We start from the raw sequence: 22,925 nt of genomic DNA, 5'->3' as shown, positions 1-22,925 counted from the left end.
AAATTTCTCAGCTGATTATCTTAACTGGAAAAACATGCAAAGACAAAAGGAAAGGGTAAGAATATATTAATCAGAAGCGTTCAGAAACTTGAATTATATTCTTGACTCAGAGTTAATTCTTTTAAGTCACTTAAAAGGAAAATGAACAGTACTAGTAACCAAACTAGGTCATTAAAAACAAAAGAAATGCTTTTAAAACTGGACATGTACTTCCTGTAAGAAACACTGATGCTGAAGCTCCATACGTATGCAATAGAAGCAATCACTTCTGTGAGCTGTGTGGGCTACCTACTGGTTGGCATTACTAACCAAACCAGCTTTATTATTCCCCTTCTGCTAAGTTCGTATTGTACTAATGCATTTTGGTTAGTTACAAGGGGTTTTCATCAAGGCCCGTCCTCCTTTTGTCTCTGCTCGGTCCCACCTCCCAGCAGTTGTGTGCAGGTAACAGAGCAGGTGAAGTCGCCCAGCGCTGCTGGGGATGGCAGATGGAACCACCACCCAGCACCTCACTGCTTCGGGAGCACGAAAGGCACATGGGTGCTGAAAGCACCTGTCTGGACTTCAAACATTAGCATTTAACACAAAACCTTACATACTTTCACAGCTTTATTATATTAAAAAATCCTTTAGCAAAATGAAGTGACCTCCACAGTTCCTCTGCACTATATCTAACCAGAGAGCAAAATCAGAAATGGGCAACTTTTTTTCTCTCTCTCAGCCTGGATTTCACATGCTGCATTTTTGTAAATTATAAAAACAAATTTATTACTAAATAGATTTAAGTATATTTGGAGGCTAGCTTTGCCACAGGGAGAAGAGAAGGAAGAGAGCAAAAAATCCACAGGACAGGGGTTTATTATTCTATGTTGCTTATCAGATGTTAAGACATAGAAACACTAGAAAACCTGTGCTGCCAAACAATTCTGTAAATGTGAGTGTTTCTGCATAGTAATTAACATTTTTTTAATGTCTACTCTGAATTTCAGATGTGGAAGAATTCAGTCCTGAAAAAGATAAAACATTTCTGGTTGGGTTACACCATATACCCATTTAAAAGAAAGTTTGCTCTGTACCAAAAACTGAACACAGTCACGCAGTTCACAAAATAGAAAAGGGTATACTTTTTACAAATTACACCATCACCACTTACTAGAATTGTGAAAATGCAGTTACAAAACAGCCACTCTAATTCTATGCTTTCGATATTTCAGAAAACAACTACACTCAGTAAAGACAACGGTGCTACTTTTGGACAGCAATTAAAATTTAGGTGCAAGAAAAAATTTTTAATTGCCACAGAACATTTGCACATTCTCTTTTCCCAGTCAGTTCCTCCTGGAAAAAGCATGCCGTTATGGTAGGAGTTTTAGATTGGTAATAATGTTAATGCACAAAAAAAAGTCATATCAAAAGACCTAAAGAGACTCTATATCCTAATATGCATGCCTCTTGATGACAAAAATAGGAGGTTACTATTTTTAAGAACTTCCACTTTTCCAAAGGGGAATACTGTTTTTCAAAAGTTCACAATCTGACAAAACTGTGCTATCTTCTTCTACAATTCAGAATGGCATTTTGCTTTATAAAAATAATAAAATTCTTCTACATGAAAGATGACACTGTCAAAATAGACGCATTACTACTTTTCAAATAAAAAATATTACAGAACTGTAAATGCTTGTCATCGCCCCAACAGCTTCAATAAGAGAGTAAAGCTTTGTTATTCCACAAAGAGCAAAAGAGATGATAGTAAAATACAACTACTATTAATTTACTCCAGCCCTGAGGATTGTAACCTCAGCATAGTTTTATGAAGATGATGTGAGTGAGCACTGGATCCCATAGCCTGGGCTCTCACTTAGCCAAGTGACCAGGACACAAAGAGGACACAGCACGTACGTCCCTCCCGGGTACCATCTGCTGTAAGCACCTGTTCCTGAGATGTTACTGTGGGGCTGTACCCAGAGCTCTGAGTCGGTGGTTTCCAGTTTGATTCTGGTACGGCTGCATTTAGTCCTGCCACATCTTTAGGATGAAAGGATAAAGACACCTAAGCCTGTTCTACTAAATCAAATGGCATTTAGTGGATGTATTTCGTTACCCCTCAGACAACGTGAAAAGTTAGCACAAAACACACTAGGACAGACCAATAACCAAGTCAGGCCATGATGAATAAACTCTTTAAAATAGACTAGCTACTGACATTGAAAGATTTAGATGTGTGGTTAACAATTTGGTGGTTTTCACCAATCAGGCTTTTCTGTTTAATGTTGCCTAAAGCATACTTCAATCCAGTCTTCAGTCTTTTTGTGGCACTGTTCACTTATTGCAACAGCCTCTTTTACACAGTTCGCTCTAAGAATTCCATCATGTATTTGCCTGACTTCCGTGTTAGAGAATGATGAATTTTAGCTAAATAGTTGTCATAGATAGAGAAAAACATCTTGCTATTTTTACTCAAAGCCAGGAGAAAACACAAGTATGTCCCAAATTTGAACTATACCTATATCAATGAATATGCACTTAAAATTGTAGCAAAATGTTGCATAATGAAGTGGTGATTTGAAACCAATGCCAACAACTTATGAGATGGCAACGGCATCTGGTAAAAAGCTTCTGATAGAGTTGCCTTAAAAGTGATGCAACATGTCTGGATTAGCATGCACAACAGAGACTTATATTTTACTATGTGATTGCAGGAGAAGTGAAATTAAGCCAATGGTACATGGACTTTCAGCAGCCTCCTCATAAAAACAGAACTGGAGGAAGGTAGTAGAATACTAAATCCTGCTACTTCCACCTGCACACAGTGATGACAACAGATTATGTGGTTTAATATGATGATGTCCTGAAACGAGTACAAGAGCAGCAGCTCTAGCCTGCTCCTCAACAATTTTCTCCTCTCCACTAAACACAAAACACATACATACTCCTCCAAATACCAAATTTAAGAATATGAACCACAACAGGAGAAGTGCCAGAAAATCAGAGAATCGGAAAAAGAACAGAAGACCTTATGGACACTCTCAATATGATACAGTTCTGTGACACAAGGAAAACATATCAGGTGAAATTACCCAGATGGTCCTTGGAAGTGAACAGCCACCCCAGCTGCAGAAAAATATATATCAACAGCTCCTTGTCGGCTGTCACAAACAAGGCAGTTACCACACAGCTATGACAACTCCATGTCTCCAGGAGCACTCTCCTGCCCAAATATGTGTTCCCAGCCCCATCCTCCCTGTCCCTCACCACCCTGCCAGGCTACTCCCTGATTGAAATAGAAGAGAAATTCCTTTGGGTTGCTCTCAGGTGCTCTTCAGAGCGCTAGCTCTGAAGATTTACTTAAGCCAAAGCAAAATATGGGTAACAAAGACAACTTCAAGAAGTAATTCTCAACACTGAAGCAACCTTTTCATCGTTTGTTGCACCCGAAGAGGGACAGTTAAGGAAAATAAATACCACTCCAGGATGTTTTTCTTCAATTGCAACATACGAACAACATATGCAGGATATGATTTTAGTTTCCACTCTGTTCTGTCTCAATACCTTGGTTAGAAAAAGAAACTGCTGTCAGAGAAAGGCTAATTGCAAGCAAAATAACAGCTCTCTGGGGAAATCTAAAGCCATCAGAATTGCTGGTTTATATCCACCTTTTACCCCCCAAAGATCAGCTGTGCAAATACATCTGTTCTGAAGCAGATACTTTTTACACACTGATTTCCTTTCCAACTACAATATATGAGAGAGATATATTTGGCAGCTGTCTTGGACCAAAAGTACATTCAAGCCAGCGTTATAAAATTTCTTCTTTTTCTCAGCTGTAATACTGAGCTCCCAAGCATGGCGAAAAGCTTTTGTTAGCTATGCTCAAAAATTCCAGAGACAAATTAGCCACATACTTATGCCCACAAAGAGAGACAGCACGGGAAACACAGATATATATGACAGGTCTTCCTGGGCTGGGTTATGATAAAAGAATAGTGCAGGAGTTAAAGGCAGGTTTACATAGAAATCAATCCGAAGATGTTTCAGAGGATGTATAAACTTGATTTAGAGAGATCTCAAACTTGATTTAGAGAGAACTCTTCTAGAAATTCAAATTGTGAGATTCACTGAATCTCCTTATCTAGTTTAGGACTGCACAACGGCAAGGAAGCAATTCATACAGACTTTACTGTTTATTCAAGGCTGAATTAGAATTTGGCTACTAACTCTGACCATCTGATAGAGTTTGGCTATAAAGCCCGAGGCAAAGATTATGATCTAATGGACCACAGTCAATTGCTGACATTTTATTTAAGTTTACTTATGCTCAAACCATGTTTTAAACTGCAAACACAACTAAAACCACACCGTGGGAAAGTCAGGATAGAGAATTCTTGTTTTACTTTATACTGAAGCTATTTTATTTACCTGGACTAAAGCATAAGAACATGTTTGAAAAACCACACACACAAAACTTGAATTCAAATTATTTTGCTGCTATTAGGCTAGTAAAGTTTTTTGCAAAATATTTGTGATTACATGGAAATTTATGATTTATTAGGCTTTCAAAACAACTGATAATTGTGAAGTTGAACCTCTGTTCAAGCTCAAGTCTGCCTGATAAATAAATTGAACTGACACTCCTGCATGGCTTTCACAATCTTTTGCTAATTTAGACAAGAGCAGTGTGAAATCCAACTGACTGCCTGGCTTTGCCTCCCATGAGGTCCTCATAAGGCTTTCTATCAGCTGGTTATCTGGATGGGCAGCCTGTTATTTGGAAATTTTATGAGGAAGTAATTGATTCATCAATAAACAGAATTTTTAGATTCATGTTTACTGCCTTACACAACTACAACATATTCCTTGATATCGCTTTCTGCAGCAGATCCCTCTCTGGATGGTGTCCTGGAAACTACAGTCCCCCCCCACCCCGTTTGCCACATGGTCCCAAGGCGACAAGGCAAAGCAAGAACTGGACCCGCTCATTGTTGGGAGTGACTTTCCCTGCTGACCTGGGCTGTAATTCATTTCCTGCAGCTGCAAACGCTGTCAGACAGTCCCACAGGCAGCACTTTGGCTCAGAGCCACGGGTGGGGATCCTTTTTACTTACACATGGCCCATGCTTCCCTTGCTCGCAGTCTCAGAACAGCAAATCCTCCCCTTCTACAGCCTCTCTCTGCTTGTAAGCAAGTAATTGCTGCCCAAGTCATCCTTTTCTTCCACTACAAACAGGCAACCCGTCTTCAATTTTTCAAACTGGATTCCCATTTTACTCAATCAAATTCTGTTGCTGCTGCTATCCAGAGCTTCCTCTTCCTACATAACAGTATTTGGACTCAACATGGAAACACTCAATTTCTCAATCATAACTTTCAAAGCTCTCAGTCATGAGACGTTTTACCTTTCTTCCCTTCCCCTTTCATCTAATATTAATATTCTGCATATAAGTTCTCCAGTTGTGCAAGAGCAAGCTTACTTCATGTAAAAAAATCATGACTTGTTTTACTCCATTCCGTGACATCAACTACCTCTCTTTTCTGGGGAAATGTCTCTAGATCACTCATGCAATTATTTTTTGTATTAATTCCTGAATAGGAGGTCCCCACACCAATTCAAGAGCTCTGACACCTGCCCAACACCACTCCTTTCGATCTTGCAGGTGTAGAAAAGGGCTTACTACACAGGTCTTTAAACAAATTTTGCAGCCTCTCTTGGACAGTGTCAGCCATTCAAGCCTCCTTATTCTGGTACTTCACTGAGAGAGACCACAGTTCAAGAGAAAGACACTTCTGAAATAACATTTTTCTGTTTATGGCACCAGTCAGGACAGTATCCTGAGAGTAAAATCAAAAGCCAGTATTTGGTATTGCAGTGGTGTGCGGTATGTCCCAATGTTACCAAGACAACACCTTCCAGATCTGACCAAACCTATACAGACTCCTGGATTATAAAGTCGTATGAAACAGGAACACATTGTACCTCCAGGTAACAAAAGATCTCTGTAGCCAAGTTTTGAACTGAATAGCCAGTAATACGAACTACCAGTTAGACATGGTTCCAAAAACACCCATAGCTTTAAAGAAGGCATGTAAATGTAAGCTTCATGAGCAAGGCTTCTTGCAGCTTTTGTAACTCTCCCAACAGCAGCATCTACAGAAGGGATATGATGGACTATCACGGATTCTTCAGAAGTATTCATGAAATTGCAAGAGACAGTGCACTTGTGATTTAACAGGGAAGATATTAATAAACAATTTTAAATAGCTGCCAATATTTCTGAGCTCACAAGTTCAATTCTGTTGCACTGAATCCTGTTCCCTGCCCTTTACCCAAAGCTCTGTGACTGTGTAAATGCCCTGAAAGCAAAGGAAGAAGAACTGCACGTATAAAAAGGATGTATCACAGAATGAAAATAAACCCTTGTTAAAAAAACAGAGAAGCACCAAATAAAAAAACCAGGAACATTCTTTTTCTCCCCACACCCAATAACATGTGGGGAATCATTGCAAAAAAAATTGTTGCCTTATGTATTACTTGTGAAAAACATGTTCTTTCAAAGCTAGTAATTTATTTTTTGTAGAGTGTACCAACTGTTACTCAACCTCTTCACTACCCACTTGTTTGTCGTCTTCCCCATTATAAAAGGGATTTAGACATTTAAAAATGTACTCATCTTTAAACTGCACAAATTGATTAAATAACCCAAATAACTTACAAAAACAGATTTGATATCCAGCAGAGCAAGCAAGAGGTCTGGAACCTGCAACTCTCCCCCTAAATGACTATCCACATAGTAAATGTCTTTTTTTTCTATGTAATGCCTTCCCCATACAAAATGTTTGTTATCTTAACTACTATCATACAAAATTTTAAAATTGAAGATACAGCAAATGTATTTTTTTTTTACCCATTGATATTGATTAGATATTTCAAGTAATATGTGTTCTCAGAGGACAAGTAACACGCAGACTTGTAGGCAAGTGATGAGAGTCATTTTCTTTTGACGTGAGTTCAAACCAACATTACCTTTCATGGCTGACAGGTAATATGTGGACCAACAAGGAATGACCAAGATCAGCTGCCAGAACTAGTCTTTACTGAACATACTTTTTGCTTTAGTAATCTTTCATTTTACCCTACTTTGGATAATAATTTCAGATTATTCAAGGCGTTAAACACTACCCAGCATTTCTGTACTCGGTGATGAAACGTGCTTTTAAACAACTTGAGAATCAGCTGTAAATTTGAAGAGGTTTGCAATTTCAAAACTGTGAAGCTCACTCCACCTCTGATGTGCTGCAGCTTTGCAACTTGTTTAGTTGGCAAACGATACTGATAAACACTGTTGAAAAGATCAAAACTGTAGAGTCCACAGATACTGAAAGGAGTGCAGAACTCTTCACTTCAACAAGCCATTCGTACAGGTTAGGCACTCAACATCCAAGCAGCTACCACCACCACTTCTGACAGTGATCACCTCCTTTTCCTTCAGAATTAAATAAAACCTCTCTTGCCCTGAGCCTCTCACAACAGCTTGCGATGCCCAGCATGCACAAACTCCAGACTCATGTCCTACTGCATGTGGCTTAGCCCATGAACTGTACAGAATTACTCAGACCTGATGCTCACGCTGTGAGTCTGACATATTTCATGTATTTTCAGACCTAAAAACTCCAGAGGGCCATATCCTAATTTGTTGAATCATTAAAAAACTCTTAAAGTTTTACTGAATGATGGTAAAAATAAATCAATCCATATTTAAAAGACTGAAGTTGCAGAATCAAGTACTAGAAATCCAGGAAATACAATATTTAAGAGTTGTCCACCCAAGTACACGGACTTAAATTTTCTATATATATATATACACACACACACACATACACGTGTGTGTATATATATATATACACACACACACATATATAATTTCTTTTTTTTAGGATTCATACCTCAATCAATGACCACAATGAATAATTCTGAGAAGATCACCTAACTGTTTTACCATTCTTCTGATTAGCATGTTCCCCAAATGCCTTACTTAAAGATCTTCAAACAAATGCAGCACTAGAGAAGGAATAATTGTTTTGTGGGATCGACTGAGGTACTTTTCACTATGGGGGAAAAATAAAATCAAAGCATTCCACTAATGTTGCTTAATTTTTGTAACCCTCTGTGTAATGAACACTATCAACCTCTTTCAAGCAACAGAAAGTTGAGGTAGAGACTGAAGTCAAATTGTTTTCACGTACTCAGTCTAAAGTTGTTCAGTTTTGTGGTTGCTTTTTGTTTTTTGGTTTTTTTTTTTCCCCCTCCCCAGATTACTTATCATTATATACTAGTTTGCATGTTCAAGACAGTTCACACTGACTTCAGGGACAGTCACACGCACGGGAAACTTTACAAATCAAACATCCAGCTCCTAAGGCCTGACACTCAGTAATGTGGGAATAAACAATTGGCAGCTGCTTCTTATCAGCTGGGGTTTGGATGGCTTGCCATAACATCCCACAGGAAGCCTGTGCCAGAGGCAGGGACAGAAGTAATTTCTGAGGTTGCATTCAACCCTGCAAATCATGCTTGTTCTAGCAATGGCCTTTTCAGTCTCCATGATTAATATAATTAATTAATCCTCTTTATTTCAAAGCAACAGGTCAAACAGAAATTAAGTTTATAATGCTCTGCTCCATTTACCCCAAACAACTATTACAGGAAAAAAAAGCAATACAGTTTATGTCGACTGGTTTGGTGAATAAAAGCAACCTCTCAAAGACAAAAACAGCTCTATCTTTCCCTTTGGACTCTGACAGGCTCAATGTTCTTCATATAACATATGTTGTCCAGTATAGTCTGTCTCTCCTAAAAAAATTCTATGCATTCAAAGGTAAAGTCCCCCTAGCCTGAAAAGAAACTGGATTTATCAGTTCTGTGAGTGTTGGTAAAAAAACACAAAACATCCTGTATAACATTTCCATTATTTCACCCCCTAGTCAAAGTAAGAAATGTTTCAGTGATACCTAACTATATTTTCCAATTTTGTCATCAAAACAACTCCGAACTTGCTCTACCCAAATGGTTATAGGTCACAAAATAACAAAAAAAGTATTAAAACTATAAGGTTTGATTCCTCAGACACTCCCCCACCCTCATCACCCTGCATTCAGGAAGTTCCTGCTGTGCCGACTCCTAATGTAAGAAACACAAACTCTCCCTGCTTTTAGCCAAGTATATTTATACAGTGCCTGAAAATACTGGGAAAAATTGTAATGTGCTAGCTGAGATGGACTGAAGAACTGAAAAATTTGTGATCATATTTATGAAAAACTTTCCCAAACCAGAATTTTGTGGTTTGGAAAAGAAGTCTTCCCCAACACCACTTTCCTGCTTATCCTGTTACTTGCAATAACGAACTTTTTGAAATGCGTCTTTTCTACCAGCATGTGATGAAAAATCTTCTAATGAACTTTTTTTAATTTTTTTTTTTTTTTTTTTGATCCACATGGCTTTCTGCTCACAGGTTGCAAATTCAAATAGTTGCAAATGAAGCATGAAAGCATCTTCTCTAATAACTTTGCTGTGAGCCTGGGAATTTTACTGAGCACACTAAAACCTTAAAAACTTTGGAGAAATTATAGGATTTTTGTTGCACCCTTCAGGGGCACATTCTGTCATGCATCTGAATGAACAAAGTAAGATTTCAGAGCTGCTCTGGAAAAAAAGGATGAATCTGCCACTGCTATGCTAGTTAAACTCTCAGTTAAGTAAAATTCAGAAGGCCAAATGGCCAATTCCTGTGTGCCAGGGCATATGGATGTGTATGTTTACCTTTTCCAATGCTGAGCCTGACGTTGCCATGACTTCTTAATGCAGGATTTCTCAGAAGCCATTGATGCTACACGTTGGAGATTTTCTCCTCTCCCCCACCTTCCCGCACACAACAGGTAAAGATTTCCCTGTCATCACAGCATGATCCAACACAATATATAACTGTTTACCAACACATAATTTGTGTAAACCTCTTTCCTGTCTTCAGCCAGATTTTCACTGAACACAGAGAATTGCTGACTGCTTATTTTGGAATAAACAGTGTGGCCACAGGTTGCTAAAGGCACTGTGTTTTATCTAATTAAAAACTAGAAACTAAACAAGCACAAGAACACCAAAGTGTCCGTTTGCACAGTACTCCCCACTAGCCAAATCTCGCGCTGCTGACGGCAAGACTTTGTTTCCATCATTTCTTACCTTTGTGGTTAAAAATCCCCTCCATCTCCATGCTGCTGCGAGAGTGAGCGATGCAGAGGGACCCGCAGGGGACCAGGCCTTCTGCAGCTGGGGACCGGTCTGTAGTTCGCACCAGACACCAGTCAGGTTTGTCATGGGGTCTCTCCAGGACCTCCACTGTCTGCCCACGGCGGATTGTCAGCTCATTACTGTTGCAGGCGGTGAAGTCGTGGATTACCACCGTCAGCTCGCACCCACCAGACAACTGTGAGGGGAAAAACAAGAAGAAGCCAGATGAACGCTCGTTATCAAACCATCCGTTACGCACTGTTACCTATTTAGGATTCCTGGCAGGATTCGTATTTTGGATGAGATAGCAAGCTTCTGGGACTTTCCGCATCAAGAAGAGATCATTTCAAAATCAGGCAGTTCTGGCGCTTTAGAACAGATTTCTAACTCTGTTTGTCTCTGCCGATGTTCAAAGCACAATGGTTGTGACAGCGCTGGGTGGAGGATTTAAGCGGTTTTTCTTGCTAGACTGCTCCTTACCCTGAAAGCTGAAGCAGCAGTCACTTCAGAGTCTATTTTATGGGTGCTAACTGGCAACAAAAAGCCAGGTTTTACTAGATACATTCACTCATGAGCTATGTTATTTTGCAAATTCAAGGCAGAAAAAGGGACCTTTTCTGAATGAGCTTACTGCCTTCTCATCCAGGACACACCATATATAATTATAAAAATCAGCATAAAGTTCTTCACATAAGATTCCCAAATGTTTAACTATTTGCCAGACTATCCATAAGGGCTTATAACTTTCACATTTCTGCCGATTCTCCAAATAAAAACACATACAATTGAATTAAAAGCATGAAAGCTCACGGTTTTCCTCCCCCTCTTTGAAACACTTCATTAGAATTACTTTGCCTAAGCTTCAGTTTCCTCTCTTTGATTGTTTCATCTACTTTGATGTGAAATGAAAATTATCATCAGAACTTTGCAAAGTTCCCAAGGTTGCTCAGTGTCAGAGCACCCATCCAGCTTCAGAAAACAGCCCGGGAATTCCTTCTCCTTCCATGTGGCGATGGCGTTCCAGGTAACTTCAGCTTTTTGTATGTGAGTATTTCTATAGTTCAGACTGCTTCAGAGCAACGCTTGTATCAAATCTCAGGTGATATTAAACTCCTGTGAATTCAGTAATATTGGACCATGTCAGTAAACCCCTTCAGCCCAGCAAGGCAATCCTACAGTGCTCTATGCTGTCAAAGGAGGACAAATAACCTGTGAGAGTTCCAACTGCAGCAAATACAAAAGCATGTACTACACCAACATACTGCACGGTTCCTGCCTCATTATTTTTGACTCTTAAATTGAGGCTCCGTGGCTGCCAGCAATATCCCATGAGCTTTCGGAAAAGGAGATAAGAGACTGCATTGTTACTTATTTATTAGTTTTCATTACAAGCCTGGAACTGAAGCACCAGACAGAAACTTTTCTAGGGTAATGCTATTTGTTATCAAGCAAGACTTTTTGAGCAAATGACAAAACCAGCAAAACCCCAGTAAAATTCAAAGGCTAATTCCAACCTTCTCTTCCTCAAGCCTGCAACAAATGACAGGACGTAACTCCAAACAGATGGTCTGCAGTAACTCCAGAGCTTTCTCATGGCATCTGCCTGCTAATCTCACTGGTTACCCCTGCGTGTGTGTGCATACAGATAAGAAAAAGTTTTCTTGGGGGACTGCAGGAGCCAAGAAGGGCGGGAAACCCTCATACATCTAGTGTTTATGGAAGATAAATCAGGTTGCAACCAGTTAGATCCAGGCTAAAAATTAATCACATTGCTTCTACTACATCTCTCCAGACAATCCCAATACCCAAATTACACAGGGGGTGTACCGCTTCAAAACATGCCACCTCCTCCCTCATTAAAAAGTTTCCTGTTCCCTTACACTCTCCATATTATATTAGTTTTTAGTCCATGCAAAACTGTGCCAAAGGGGAAAAAGTAAAGAGCTTTCCCTTGTTTTCTGGTATTGATTTATGTTACAGCCTTCTTCAGACAAACTCAGAAACAATTGAAACCATCTGTATGCCTGATGGGAACTAACAAAAAAGCTGATGAAGTATGACTTCATAAGGTGTCCAATACAGACCAAATTTTTCTCAGGAGAGTCCATATCCCAATCAGTGCAAGCACCAAGGCAGTAAAAAGTTGACACTTTCCAGAAACTGCATCTAGTCTTTGTATTTTTTTCTAAATACCTACAGGAGCATAGTTTTGGTGCTCTGCTTGCTTTCCTGACCCCTCACTTCCTGCAAATAGAGATTAAAATATATTAATACTTTGTGACTGGTGCAATGGCTAAATCTTTTTGGCTTCAACAGAGATGTTATTTCTTTTCTTCCCCTAATTAAAAAAAAAAAAATCTCAGATCTTGTGTTCACTAAGTATTTTATATGATATTAAACTAAAGGAAAAAGCAAACAAAGGCTGTCAGTGGCAATGTCAGAAACTATTACAGCACAAAAAAAATCCCAGTCTTTCAGACTGTGTGGGGATCAGATAACCTAGCTGATTAGTATTCCAGTGAAACTCAATATTCATTCACACTTCAGTGCAGTGTGTAAGACACTTCCCACACACAACTGTTACTTGTACACCACCCTCAAACATGCACTAATGGTGTTAGGTGCAACTTAGTGCAGGACTTCTCCACTAATTTAGATTGAGAGAGGTCCTCCTGCCCCTCTACTCTGCCCTGGTGAGACCACATCTGGAATATTGTGTCCAGTTCTGGGCCCCTCAGTTCAAGGCCAGGGAACTGCTGGAGAGAGTCCAGTGCAGGGCAACAAAGGTGATTAAGGGGGTGGAGCACCTCCCTTATGAGGAAAGGCTGAGGGAGCTGGATCTCTTTAGCTTGGAGAAGAGGAAACTGAGCGGTGATCTCATTAATGTTTATAAAGTATGTAAAGGGTGAGTGTCACGAGGATGGAGCCAGGCTCTTCTCAGTGACAACCAATGATAGGACAAGGGGCAGTGGCTACAAACTGGAACACAGAAGGTTCCACTTAAATATGAGAAGAAACATCTTCTCAGTGAGAGTGACAGAACACTGGAACAGGCCGCCCAGGGAGGTTGTGGAGTCTCCTATTCTGGAGACATTCAAAACCCACCTGGACACCTTCCTGTGTAGCCTCATTTAGGTGTTCCTGCTCCGGCAGGGGGATTGGACTAGATGATCTTTTGAGGTCCCCTCCAATCCCTAACATTCTGTGATTCTGTGAAAACCAATGATGTTCTCTACCTAGCACCCATCTACATCATCACGGAGAACTGACCAAAAAAGCATTGACCAATTTTCCCCTCTTTTAGGATAGTAACCTTTCTTTCTTCCCACAACAGTTATGGTTAGGAAATGCTGCTTTCCTCTGGATTTCATTGCTCGTTTTCTCTCCATTACATACTTTCTGAAAGCAGTTTCATCTTTTGCACTGATTAAATGCAGTTGGACAGCAAGGAGTGTCTGTGACTAAGCGCATTGCTCAACAGCTGTTGTTGGACAGCTTTGGCAAGGCTCTCCAGGCTGGCTGGAGGGAAGAGCAAGAGGCACAGCAAAACCAGGAGACTGACTTGCACTGAAGAGTAGAGAGTTACAAACCATCTAAATCCAAATTTAGGCTGAACAAGGGCTTTATATGCTTTATCCATCGTTCTCAAGAAACCCTTTATGTAAACTGAATTAATCATGCATGATAAAAATAAATGAGGCTATGTCTGAAATATGGAAACTGGAGAGACAGAGACGAGATGAGAAACAAAAGCCAGACAGAAATAGAACTGCAGATTAAAAAAGGCGCAAGGTTTAATTAAACAGCTTATCATGGGACATTGTGTCTTGCTGTTGCTGAAATTAATGTTAACCATCTATGTTCATGTCTCTGGGGCCTTTTAATCACTGCTGCTTGTAGAGAGAAAAAAAAACAAAGCCGTAACACATACTCACTAGCTGAATACACTTTTAACGTAGGTTTGCTCAAGTCAGACACCACACGAAGAGCTCATCTGCCACCAGTACCTGGGCAGATCACCACTGACCAGAGTCTTGCCACATACAACGGCCTTTATATCAGGCCATAGCACCTCCTCTCAGGACTGCAAATTAAATTTACTGCCCCATGATAATTTTACATTAAGAAACAAAAGGAAAGAGAACAGCTAATAAGATTTCTCAGTTATTTCAAGCATGAAAATCTTTAATCCCCTTTTAAAATGGAAACAAGTGCACTGTGGGAGGAAGGAAATAGGAGACACACAAAAGTTCTCTCTCAAATAAAGAGTATTTTGCTTTGACCAGGTAGCTGCCCAGACTCGATTTCTGACTCTGAGAAGAGGCTTATACTCAGAGCCATGTCTGTTTTTTTTACTAGCATTTTTTCTACTCATGGAAGCCTTTTGTCTTCTGCAGTCTCAGCTGGCAGAACTAAATACTTGGTTGTCTCCTGCTGCCTTAGTCCTTTTTTCTGTTTTCCAAAGTACTGCACACAAGTTGAAAGAAGCATGAGAATGAAATAAAATTTCACATAAACAGCAGTACAAAGTGTTACCAGCTGGGCACAAAAGACAATTTGTTAAAAATTAAATACTGCTCCACTGACCACCCAGAGTAGTTAGCATGATTCCCACTATTTCGGATGACACCCTGTGACAGCTCTTCTTCTAAAAGCCTCTCAACTTCTCAGCTGCCAAAATAGTAGTTTCGGTTATTCCACATTTCTACCAGCTCACTTAATACAAGCATGAAAAGACCTACCAGACCTTATGTTGTTTCCCTCAGCCTCCCTGTTTCATTTCCTACCTATCAGATCAAGTTCAAAAGACAATGTTAAAATCAGATCTGAGGCTAGGAACTGTTGAAAGGTGGAACGAATGGGCCAAGTGTCATCTCTTTTATATGTTAGACACCTAAAATACTGGCTACACAGCTACAGAAGGTGAATAGAAGGAATGTTGTGAAAGGTGAAGGGTGAAATATTTACTGAGAAGGGTACAATAAGACCACTCATTCAGAAAACTGAGATACTTCGACAGACTAGAAATCTCCCTCTCAAAAAAATGTCCCTCTGGACCCCATTACACCTTCTAGCACTTCATGCTGGGTCAGTGCTATGGATGTATTTAAGCATGTCTTGCAATAAGAAAATACACCCCTTGATATCATAAACAAGCTGGAAAGGAATCTGAAGTTACCTAGTCCACTTCTTTCTCTTCCTCTAGAGCATGATCAACTACATCTACGTGAATCCTTTTTATTTCCCCTGAAATTCTTCCAAAGGCCCACTAATCTGCTAAAATTCTGTACTCAAAAGTGGATGTGGTATCTAATAGAGGCCTTACAAGTGCTGAGTAAAGAATGAGGACTTTGTGTCCTGCAGTTCACTATTCTATTTCTATAAGCCAATACAGGGCTGCTTCCCCCACCTTCATAACTGCATCACACTGTGAAAACAACAGCCTGCGAGCCTCTATAGCTTCTAGATCATCTTCTCAAAAACTGTTCAATACTCTCGTTGTTTTCATGACTAGTTAACTATTGCCACCTATTCACATTAGCTCAACATGCTCCTATTAAATTGCATGGTATTTTGCCAATTAATTTCTCCCATTTGCCAAGACTATTCTGAATTCTAACTCCGCTTTCCAACACAGTTTTCAGATGACATAAAGCTGTGAAAGATGTCAGCTTTATAAACGTACAGTCTATTGCATCCTCCCAGTCACTACTGAAATGCAACAGTGGAGCCAACAATCAAAAGTTGGAATTCTAGCCCAAAAAGCCACGCTGGAGAAGAAAAAAGCTAATAATGAAGTTATTTTCTGTTGTCAAGGCATTTCCACTTATGTCAGAAAACAGGATGCAAAGAAAGCAGCTCATCTGGACAATACTCAACCACCTACCAATAAGACAAAGGCTTTTTAGCTCTTTCAAAGTATCTCTGACAAGGTCAGAAAGAGTATTGAGTTGGGGATAAAATATTTTGTTCTTGATATTCTTCCTGTATAACAGCTTAGCACTTCTAACCAAAACATTCATTTTAAAAGAATCAACCATTTGAACATATAATTGGAGAAAATAAAATAGTGGTTTTACTTGGCTGTTGATTAGTATGACGTTTGCTGTTTGTTGTCTTGTCTTAATCACAATAGTGGATACACATAAACAGAAAAATGCTCAGCAACAGCACAATAAGTGATACAGTGCTAAACATTTTTACCACTTGATTAACACTATTTAACATTACTTCAGATTTTTATTGTTTCCCAATTTGGAATCCCAGCTCTCTGTGGGACACGCTTCAAATTTGACCGAGGAGTTCCACTGCTCCATCTGGCTAACCACATCAACAGCACCTAAAATCCCTAGAACTGTTTCACCCCCTGTCTGTAAGACATTCATACATATTTCAAGCTTCCAGGCTGAGAAAAGAGTCAAACAGACTTCAGCTAAAGAATTTTCAACATTCAAAGTGAAACATTACTTCAGATTCAGTAAGAGTGCTAAGATATCACAGAGATTTCACTGGCCTTCTGCCGGTATTTTGTATTTTTAAACATTTTTAAAATCTTCTCTTGTTAACATATTTAGCAAATCAAAACATATAATACAAACATTAAAAAAGCTATTCTGCTAATTTTTAAAAAGTGCACAAACAACAAATTTCTTCCTTGGACATACAATACATAGAACAAGTGACTTCCATGCAGTCTCATAGTTTTCTGTTTGTTTTGTTGGGTTTTTTTGGTCAAAGAAAACTCCAACAAAAATTTTATAAACTAACGTGAGAACTCCAAACAACTTTCAGAACAACAGTATGCTTGCTAACCAACTTTAAAGCTAAATTTGTCAGGAAAATATTTAAAAACCTCCTCCATTCCTCCTTCTTTTAACTCCTGTTGAACAGGTTGTAGGCAAGACTCCTCCTATGTCAGACTGGAAGACAATCCTGAGGGCATTTTACTTGGCCAACTTGCTTAGTGATTCTCACACAACGCACAGAATATTACAGAAGGGGCAACAGGAGACAATCCCTGCTATTCCCCACGAACAGCTGAAGAGGGGCAATGGTTATACAGGGCAGAAATGGATGCATCACCTCTGTTGGAACTAAAGCACAACCCAGCCAGGCTGCACAAACACAGCTTGACAGCTCAGCCAACTATCAGGGAAAAATCAGAGAAAGCATGTCTGCTAGTTTACACGACAGTTTTTGTAAATCCTGAAATAGCTAAGTAAGAATGCAAAGAATAAAACAGCAAAACAAGAGTCATCAAAAGACTATTTTTTCCTCTAACCAATCATCTTTCCCACAGATATCCTTAGAAGAAATGACCACCAAAATTACAGACCAACTTCAGTGCAAATGTACAAGGTCAATACATAGGCTATTTATGACAAATACAAGAGCAACTCCAGGCACCTTATACTTCCCTTCTTCTGCTTTCCTCTTCTTTACATGGAAAAATTAAAACCATGGAGTTTAAGAGACATGCAAAAATACAGAAAACTAATTCTCCTTTAGATGATTATGGGAATAGTCAAAATATTACACTAAGAACCTATTCATGTAGCACCCCTGTAACACATTATTTACCTGTGTAGTTTGAATTGTTCATCAGAACAATTTTACCCAATGAGGTAACAGGCCAGAAATCCCTAACCATGTTTTCAGGTAATTTGCTATGCAGCTTATGTGTTTTAAACAACTTTTTTGTTTGACAAACTTCTATTATTTATCTCTATCTCCCTCCAAGGTCCTAATGCTTCTCACTTGCCAGAAATCTTCCTTCAATTTCAAAGTGACAGACATATGTTTTATCTAAGATTTTTTACTCTTTCAGTGTCTATTTATATTCCCCCATCCTTATGGGATAACCCAGCCAGAAGCTATAAGGCAGAGATGGAAAAAAAGAAACACTAGTACTAGTATCATATGATAGCGTTGTGGGTTACTCCTCTTTAATACGGTGATTTCCATCAGCTCTCATGCAGAAAGTGAACTCTCTAACCCATAAACACTGAATAGTGTTTTTCTTTCACAAAACTGTGTGGCAACCACCAGCCTCAACCTAATACAAAAAGCAGATGGTATACTTTCAGAAAGGCTGAGACCAACATCAAGAAAAAATTCTGTGCACAAGTATCAGCCTTTATGGAAAAGAAAACCTTTATAGAAAATAAAACTTTACTTTTAAACTGGGTCAAAGCTTTGAGCAACCTGCAGAAGACAGGGGACCAAAATGGTTTCAGTTCGGAACAAACAATTCCTTCATGACCTCTTAGATTTAAACAATCACCTTTGGTCCCCCATGGTATCAAGATAATTCCTCTCTTGCATACAGCTAGTTTTATGAGATTTAATATGTCCACGCCTCCTCTCTGAAGGTACTAAGGACTAATCTCAGTTGCTCACTTATGCTAATGGATGAATCATTGGCTGTCAGAATAGAGCAACACTGGGAAACTTACCTTATCGCTGTCTAGCGTGTTCTGTGAGGTTCGTGAGGCAATTGAAATAGTATCAGGTTGGCTGCTACCATCTCCCTGACTGTCCAGGTCCTCGCCATCTCTGCAAATAATTCAGTGTTCCTGTTAGCACTGTGTTTGTAGCATGTTAGTTCCCTACTTGCAACTCTAAAGAAGAGACACCCAGACATGACACCAGCCAAACTAACTGATGCAAAAAATACAATATTCAGCACTTAATACTTCGTTTGATGCTTCAAGAGAAGAGATTTGTTTGCTCAGGGTCTGCATTGTGCAGAATTAAGGCAACAACCAACCAGCCAGAACTACGGCAAGAAACTTGCACAGCCCCTTAGCCAAAGTTGGCAAGCAGAACGCTCAGTCACACATGTTAAGCTTCACAAAAGGAAAACAAGGACCTGAATGACACATGCAGAATTGTAAAAATCTAAAATGTAAAAATGTACAGCTATCCTGTACTGCAGTTCTGAATCCCTTCTGCCATGGCTGAATGTACACAAGTCAGGGACTGTTCAGAGCAGAAATCTCAAGAAATTCAGCACTGCAGGAAACTGGAAATTAATTATAAGATAAAGCTGGCCAAAATGACTCCTGCTTTTGTCCAATTCACTGAAAGTCATTAGAAATTCAACACCACAGAGGAAAGAGGACTGTTGTGTACTTAAGAGATTTCTGATTATTTTAAATACTACTTACCTTCTTCCTTTCTGTTTTGTTGTTGGTGCGGTTTTGGGGATATGGATCGGCTCTTTCAATGCTCCTTTCAGATGAATGGTCCTTTCTTGTATCACTTCCCGGATGTGTTTGATCCAGTCCTGTTTATTCTCTATACTGGATGCCTTTGATATGCAAAAGAAACAAACCCCCCCACAATGGACTATTATAGCTGAGAAGATCCACATATACAGTCAGCAAATAAAGAGGAAGGCATAATGAATGACTTTGTGAATCACTTTTGAAAACATGAACAGAGAAAAGGAAATTCAAGGTAGTCTTCATTTTGAATTGCCAACACTACTTTATACTTCTCAACATACTTCACATTGTTCATTTAAAAAACATTTTAGATTCAGATTCTTCTTTTATACTGTGAAAGCTGAAGCTCTGTATGCATCTCATGTGAGACAGAGTGGATTGCCTTAAAGAATTCCAGTAATAACACCTTGAATGCCAGCATTTTAAACTCATGGGGTTTTTTTAAGTAAATTCTAACTTTATATAATCATCTACTAACACGGAAAGAAAAATGAACTTATTTTGCAACACATAGACTTCCACAACACATTTCATGTATTAGCCTTCTCACTTCTGAAACATAGCTGGAAGCAGAAAGCTAATTTATGGACTGTATTTCTAATAACTGCCTGCAACATATCACCTATATTTTTGAGATACCCTGGAAAAGACTTGACACTCAGCTGCCCAACCTGTAATCTGATTATTCAACCCAATTTAACCCTTTACCTGAAACGCCATTAAATATAAACATTACTGCAGATCTAAAAAAACCACTTCCTACTTATCTTAATTGCTGTCTCCTGAAATAATTGGCTTCAAATACATTATAAATATTTAACATACTATAAATATTTAATAATCAGGGATTCTAAAGGGATGAATAAAGTTGCAGTAACAGATGAAGTCAGGAAGAAGATATTTGTTTTCTTTTACAAACAAAAACATTTAGAAAAGAAGCCAAACAGAAAGTTAAATCTTTTATTTATGTTTTCATGGAATCTACTTATTTACTTACTGAACTAAGGAAGTGCTAGTTGCCAACCTTCAAAAAGAAACAAGCAAAAAAATAAACAAAATTGTTGAAAAGCTAAAGCTTCATATACCATACAATTTATCTAAATTTCCTATGCTCTATGTAAAGAAGAGAATCAGAACACCTTAAAGTGATCTTAGGTAGAGAGCCCTTAAAAAGAACCATTTATATGGCTCTACCCTGGGAGGATCATTTCAGGCTGCAAGGCACTGCCTGTGAAATTATGGGAGTATTAAGACTGAACAAATTGTATTATTCAGTAATGTTACATTTAATTTCCTTGCACTCACTGATTGCTTTCACAGAACTAATGTGAGTTGTTCTTAGCCCGTAATTCACTAGCAAAACATATAGATTTGAGTGGCAACATGGCCTTTTTAAAGTGTCATTATTGAGTAATCACCAAAAATATAAGTAAAATCATAAACAAGCTTAATAGTAGGTGCATTAACCTGTAAATGGGAAGTTTAACTTTTTTTTTCAACTCAACACAGCTAGGATACAAAAGAAAAGGTTCAAAACTGCCACAGTCCTCAAAATACGTCAAATTATCCATTAGCTACTTGTGGTAATACAAAAGAGTTCTCCAGTTGGAACAATAGGTCCCGGGTTACATAGCAGAGTCACAGGAAAAATGGATTTAGCCTTTCTCCTAGGTAGGCAAATATAATAACACTACAGACACCTGTAACTTCCCCAGACACAAAATTTACAGGCATTGCATGCACTCTCATCCAAAGGTATCTTCAGAAAAACTTACAGCCCACAGAAAGACATAAAATCTTTTGAAGTGTTTTGATTTCTGCATAAAAGTATGGGCCATGTAAAATAGCATCACCAACAAGCAGCACTGACTTGAGCACAAAATGCAACAGTGATGGCATGATTTGTCTGTGGCATATCAGTTGCTCTGTCAACTTGTGGCTACAGTTTTCAAGCTATCGAAGTCCATGGGATCAAACCTCTTCCTACACAGATTTGAGAAAGCAAGTTTGTTTAGTCCTTCAGTAGACTACACAGATACCTCTCTGCTGTCAAGCCACATGAATTAGATATATACCACATTCTTCACACACAAAGAAAAATTGTCTGCCAGCAGCTGTGCCTCTCAAAGCAGGAAAAGTCACCACTTGCCTTCCCAACAAGTATGAACAACAACCACAAGATGTAGCATAGACTGTACAAGCACATCTGCTAAAATTACCTTAAGAACAATTTTGTTGTCTGAAGTTGGTGTCCTTCCAACCCATAGAGCAAACTTGCAGGGATCTCCTTCTACATGTTCTGTAACACCCAGTTCAGAAGTCTGGAATTAAGAAAAATTTGTTAGGATGACACAGCAGTTTTTTTTTTCCCAGAAGCCACAATGGGATGCTAATATTCTAAGTAATTGAGCTCTGCTATTTAAAAAGATTTCTAGAAGCTTAAGGCTGAAGTAACAATAAACAATAGCATTTTTAATCTGAATCTTTGACTTGACAATTAAAGCATTATAACTCTAAAAAAAAAGGTGCTTGGTAAAAAATAAGTGTTGGCATCTCTCCTTGTTGATTTCCATCAAGGAACACTGGCTACTTATTGATCTTTACATTTTATCTCAGAGAAGTTATGCTTAGGAATTCTTTTGATATCTTCTAAAACTCTGATCTCTTTCCTGCCAAAGGAGCCTTTTCCAATGTGTTTCCCTCCCTCTGAAACAAATGAAATAATTCAGAAATGCAGTTTCCCTGAAGAATTTTGTGGGACAAATACATTAACAATCAGTCTTTGGGAATGTTCTAATGTCAGACCTTAATAGCCAATTATCATTCAAATGTTTTCGCTTTCCAACTGGAACAACATCTCAATCATGTGAATTAATTCCAGTTAGACAATTAATATAGGCTCTGCTCAAAAAAAAAAAATTACTAGCTAAGAAATATAGCTCAAACTACAAGAACTCTCACTCAAAAAGACAGCTGCTGAGCATTCTTAGATTATTAGAAGCTGTGTTTTTCCCCTCATACTCATCTTTACTAGCACATAAACAGTTCATTACTAGAGATACTGTACACACAGTACCTGAGTAAAGGTAATTTTTTTCTTGTCTCACTTGGATGCTTGTGTTTTCTTTAAAAAAATCCAACCCAACACTGCTACCCTTTCAGCTTTGTTGCCTCCTTTTGGTAAAACGGACTTTTCTTCATTGAAATACTTAAAAGCCTCAGATGCATTTTAAACTTGATTCACCAACAACTATCATGTATATTAAAAAGCTTGTAAAATACTTAATCCAACATTAACATCGCATTATGCAATCCAAAGAAAACACACCCTACCACACTGCCCAATATAAAGTCTGAATGGGCAAGGCAGTACAATTTTTAACGTTGTGTTTTGTTTTTTTTTTTTTTTTTTTTTT

The 22,925-nt window shown here is 38.7% G+C and overlaps 1 protein-coding gene across 1 annotated transcript in view; it reads right to left on the bottom strand.

The window, feature by feature from the left end:
• Positions 1 to 22,925, bottom strand: part of TRIO (trio Rho guanine nucleotide exchange factor) — a 252,964-nt gene that overhangs the window by 58,508 nt on the left and 171,531 nt on the right. The window contains 4 exon segments of the mRNA XM_065831948.2: positions 10,232 to 10,475; positions 18,736 to 18,835; positions 19,450 to 19,592; positions 21,729 to 21,830. Coding sequence (XP_065688020.1) covers positions 10,232 to 10,475; positions 18,736 to 18,835; positions 19,450 to 19,592; positions 21,729 to 21,830 — 589 coding nt within the window.

Source organism: Patagioenas fasciata, chromosome 2 (assembly GCF_037038585.1).
Source record: "Patagioenas fasciata isolate bPatFas1 chromosome 2, bPatFas1.hap1, whole genome shotgun sequence".
Taxonomy (NCBI): domain Eukaryota; kingdom Metazoa; phylum Chordata; class Aves; order Columbiformes; family Columbidae; genus Patagioenas; species Patagioenas fasciata.
Note: the sequence above shows the minus strand (reverse complement) of the source record. Positions and strands in the feature narration are given on the sequence as shown.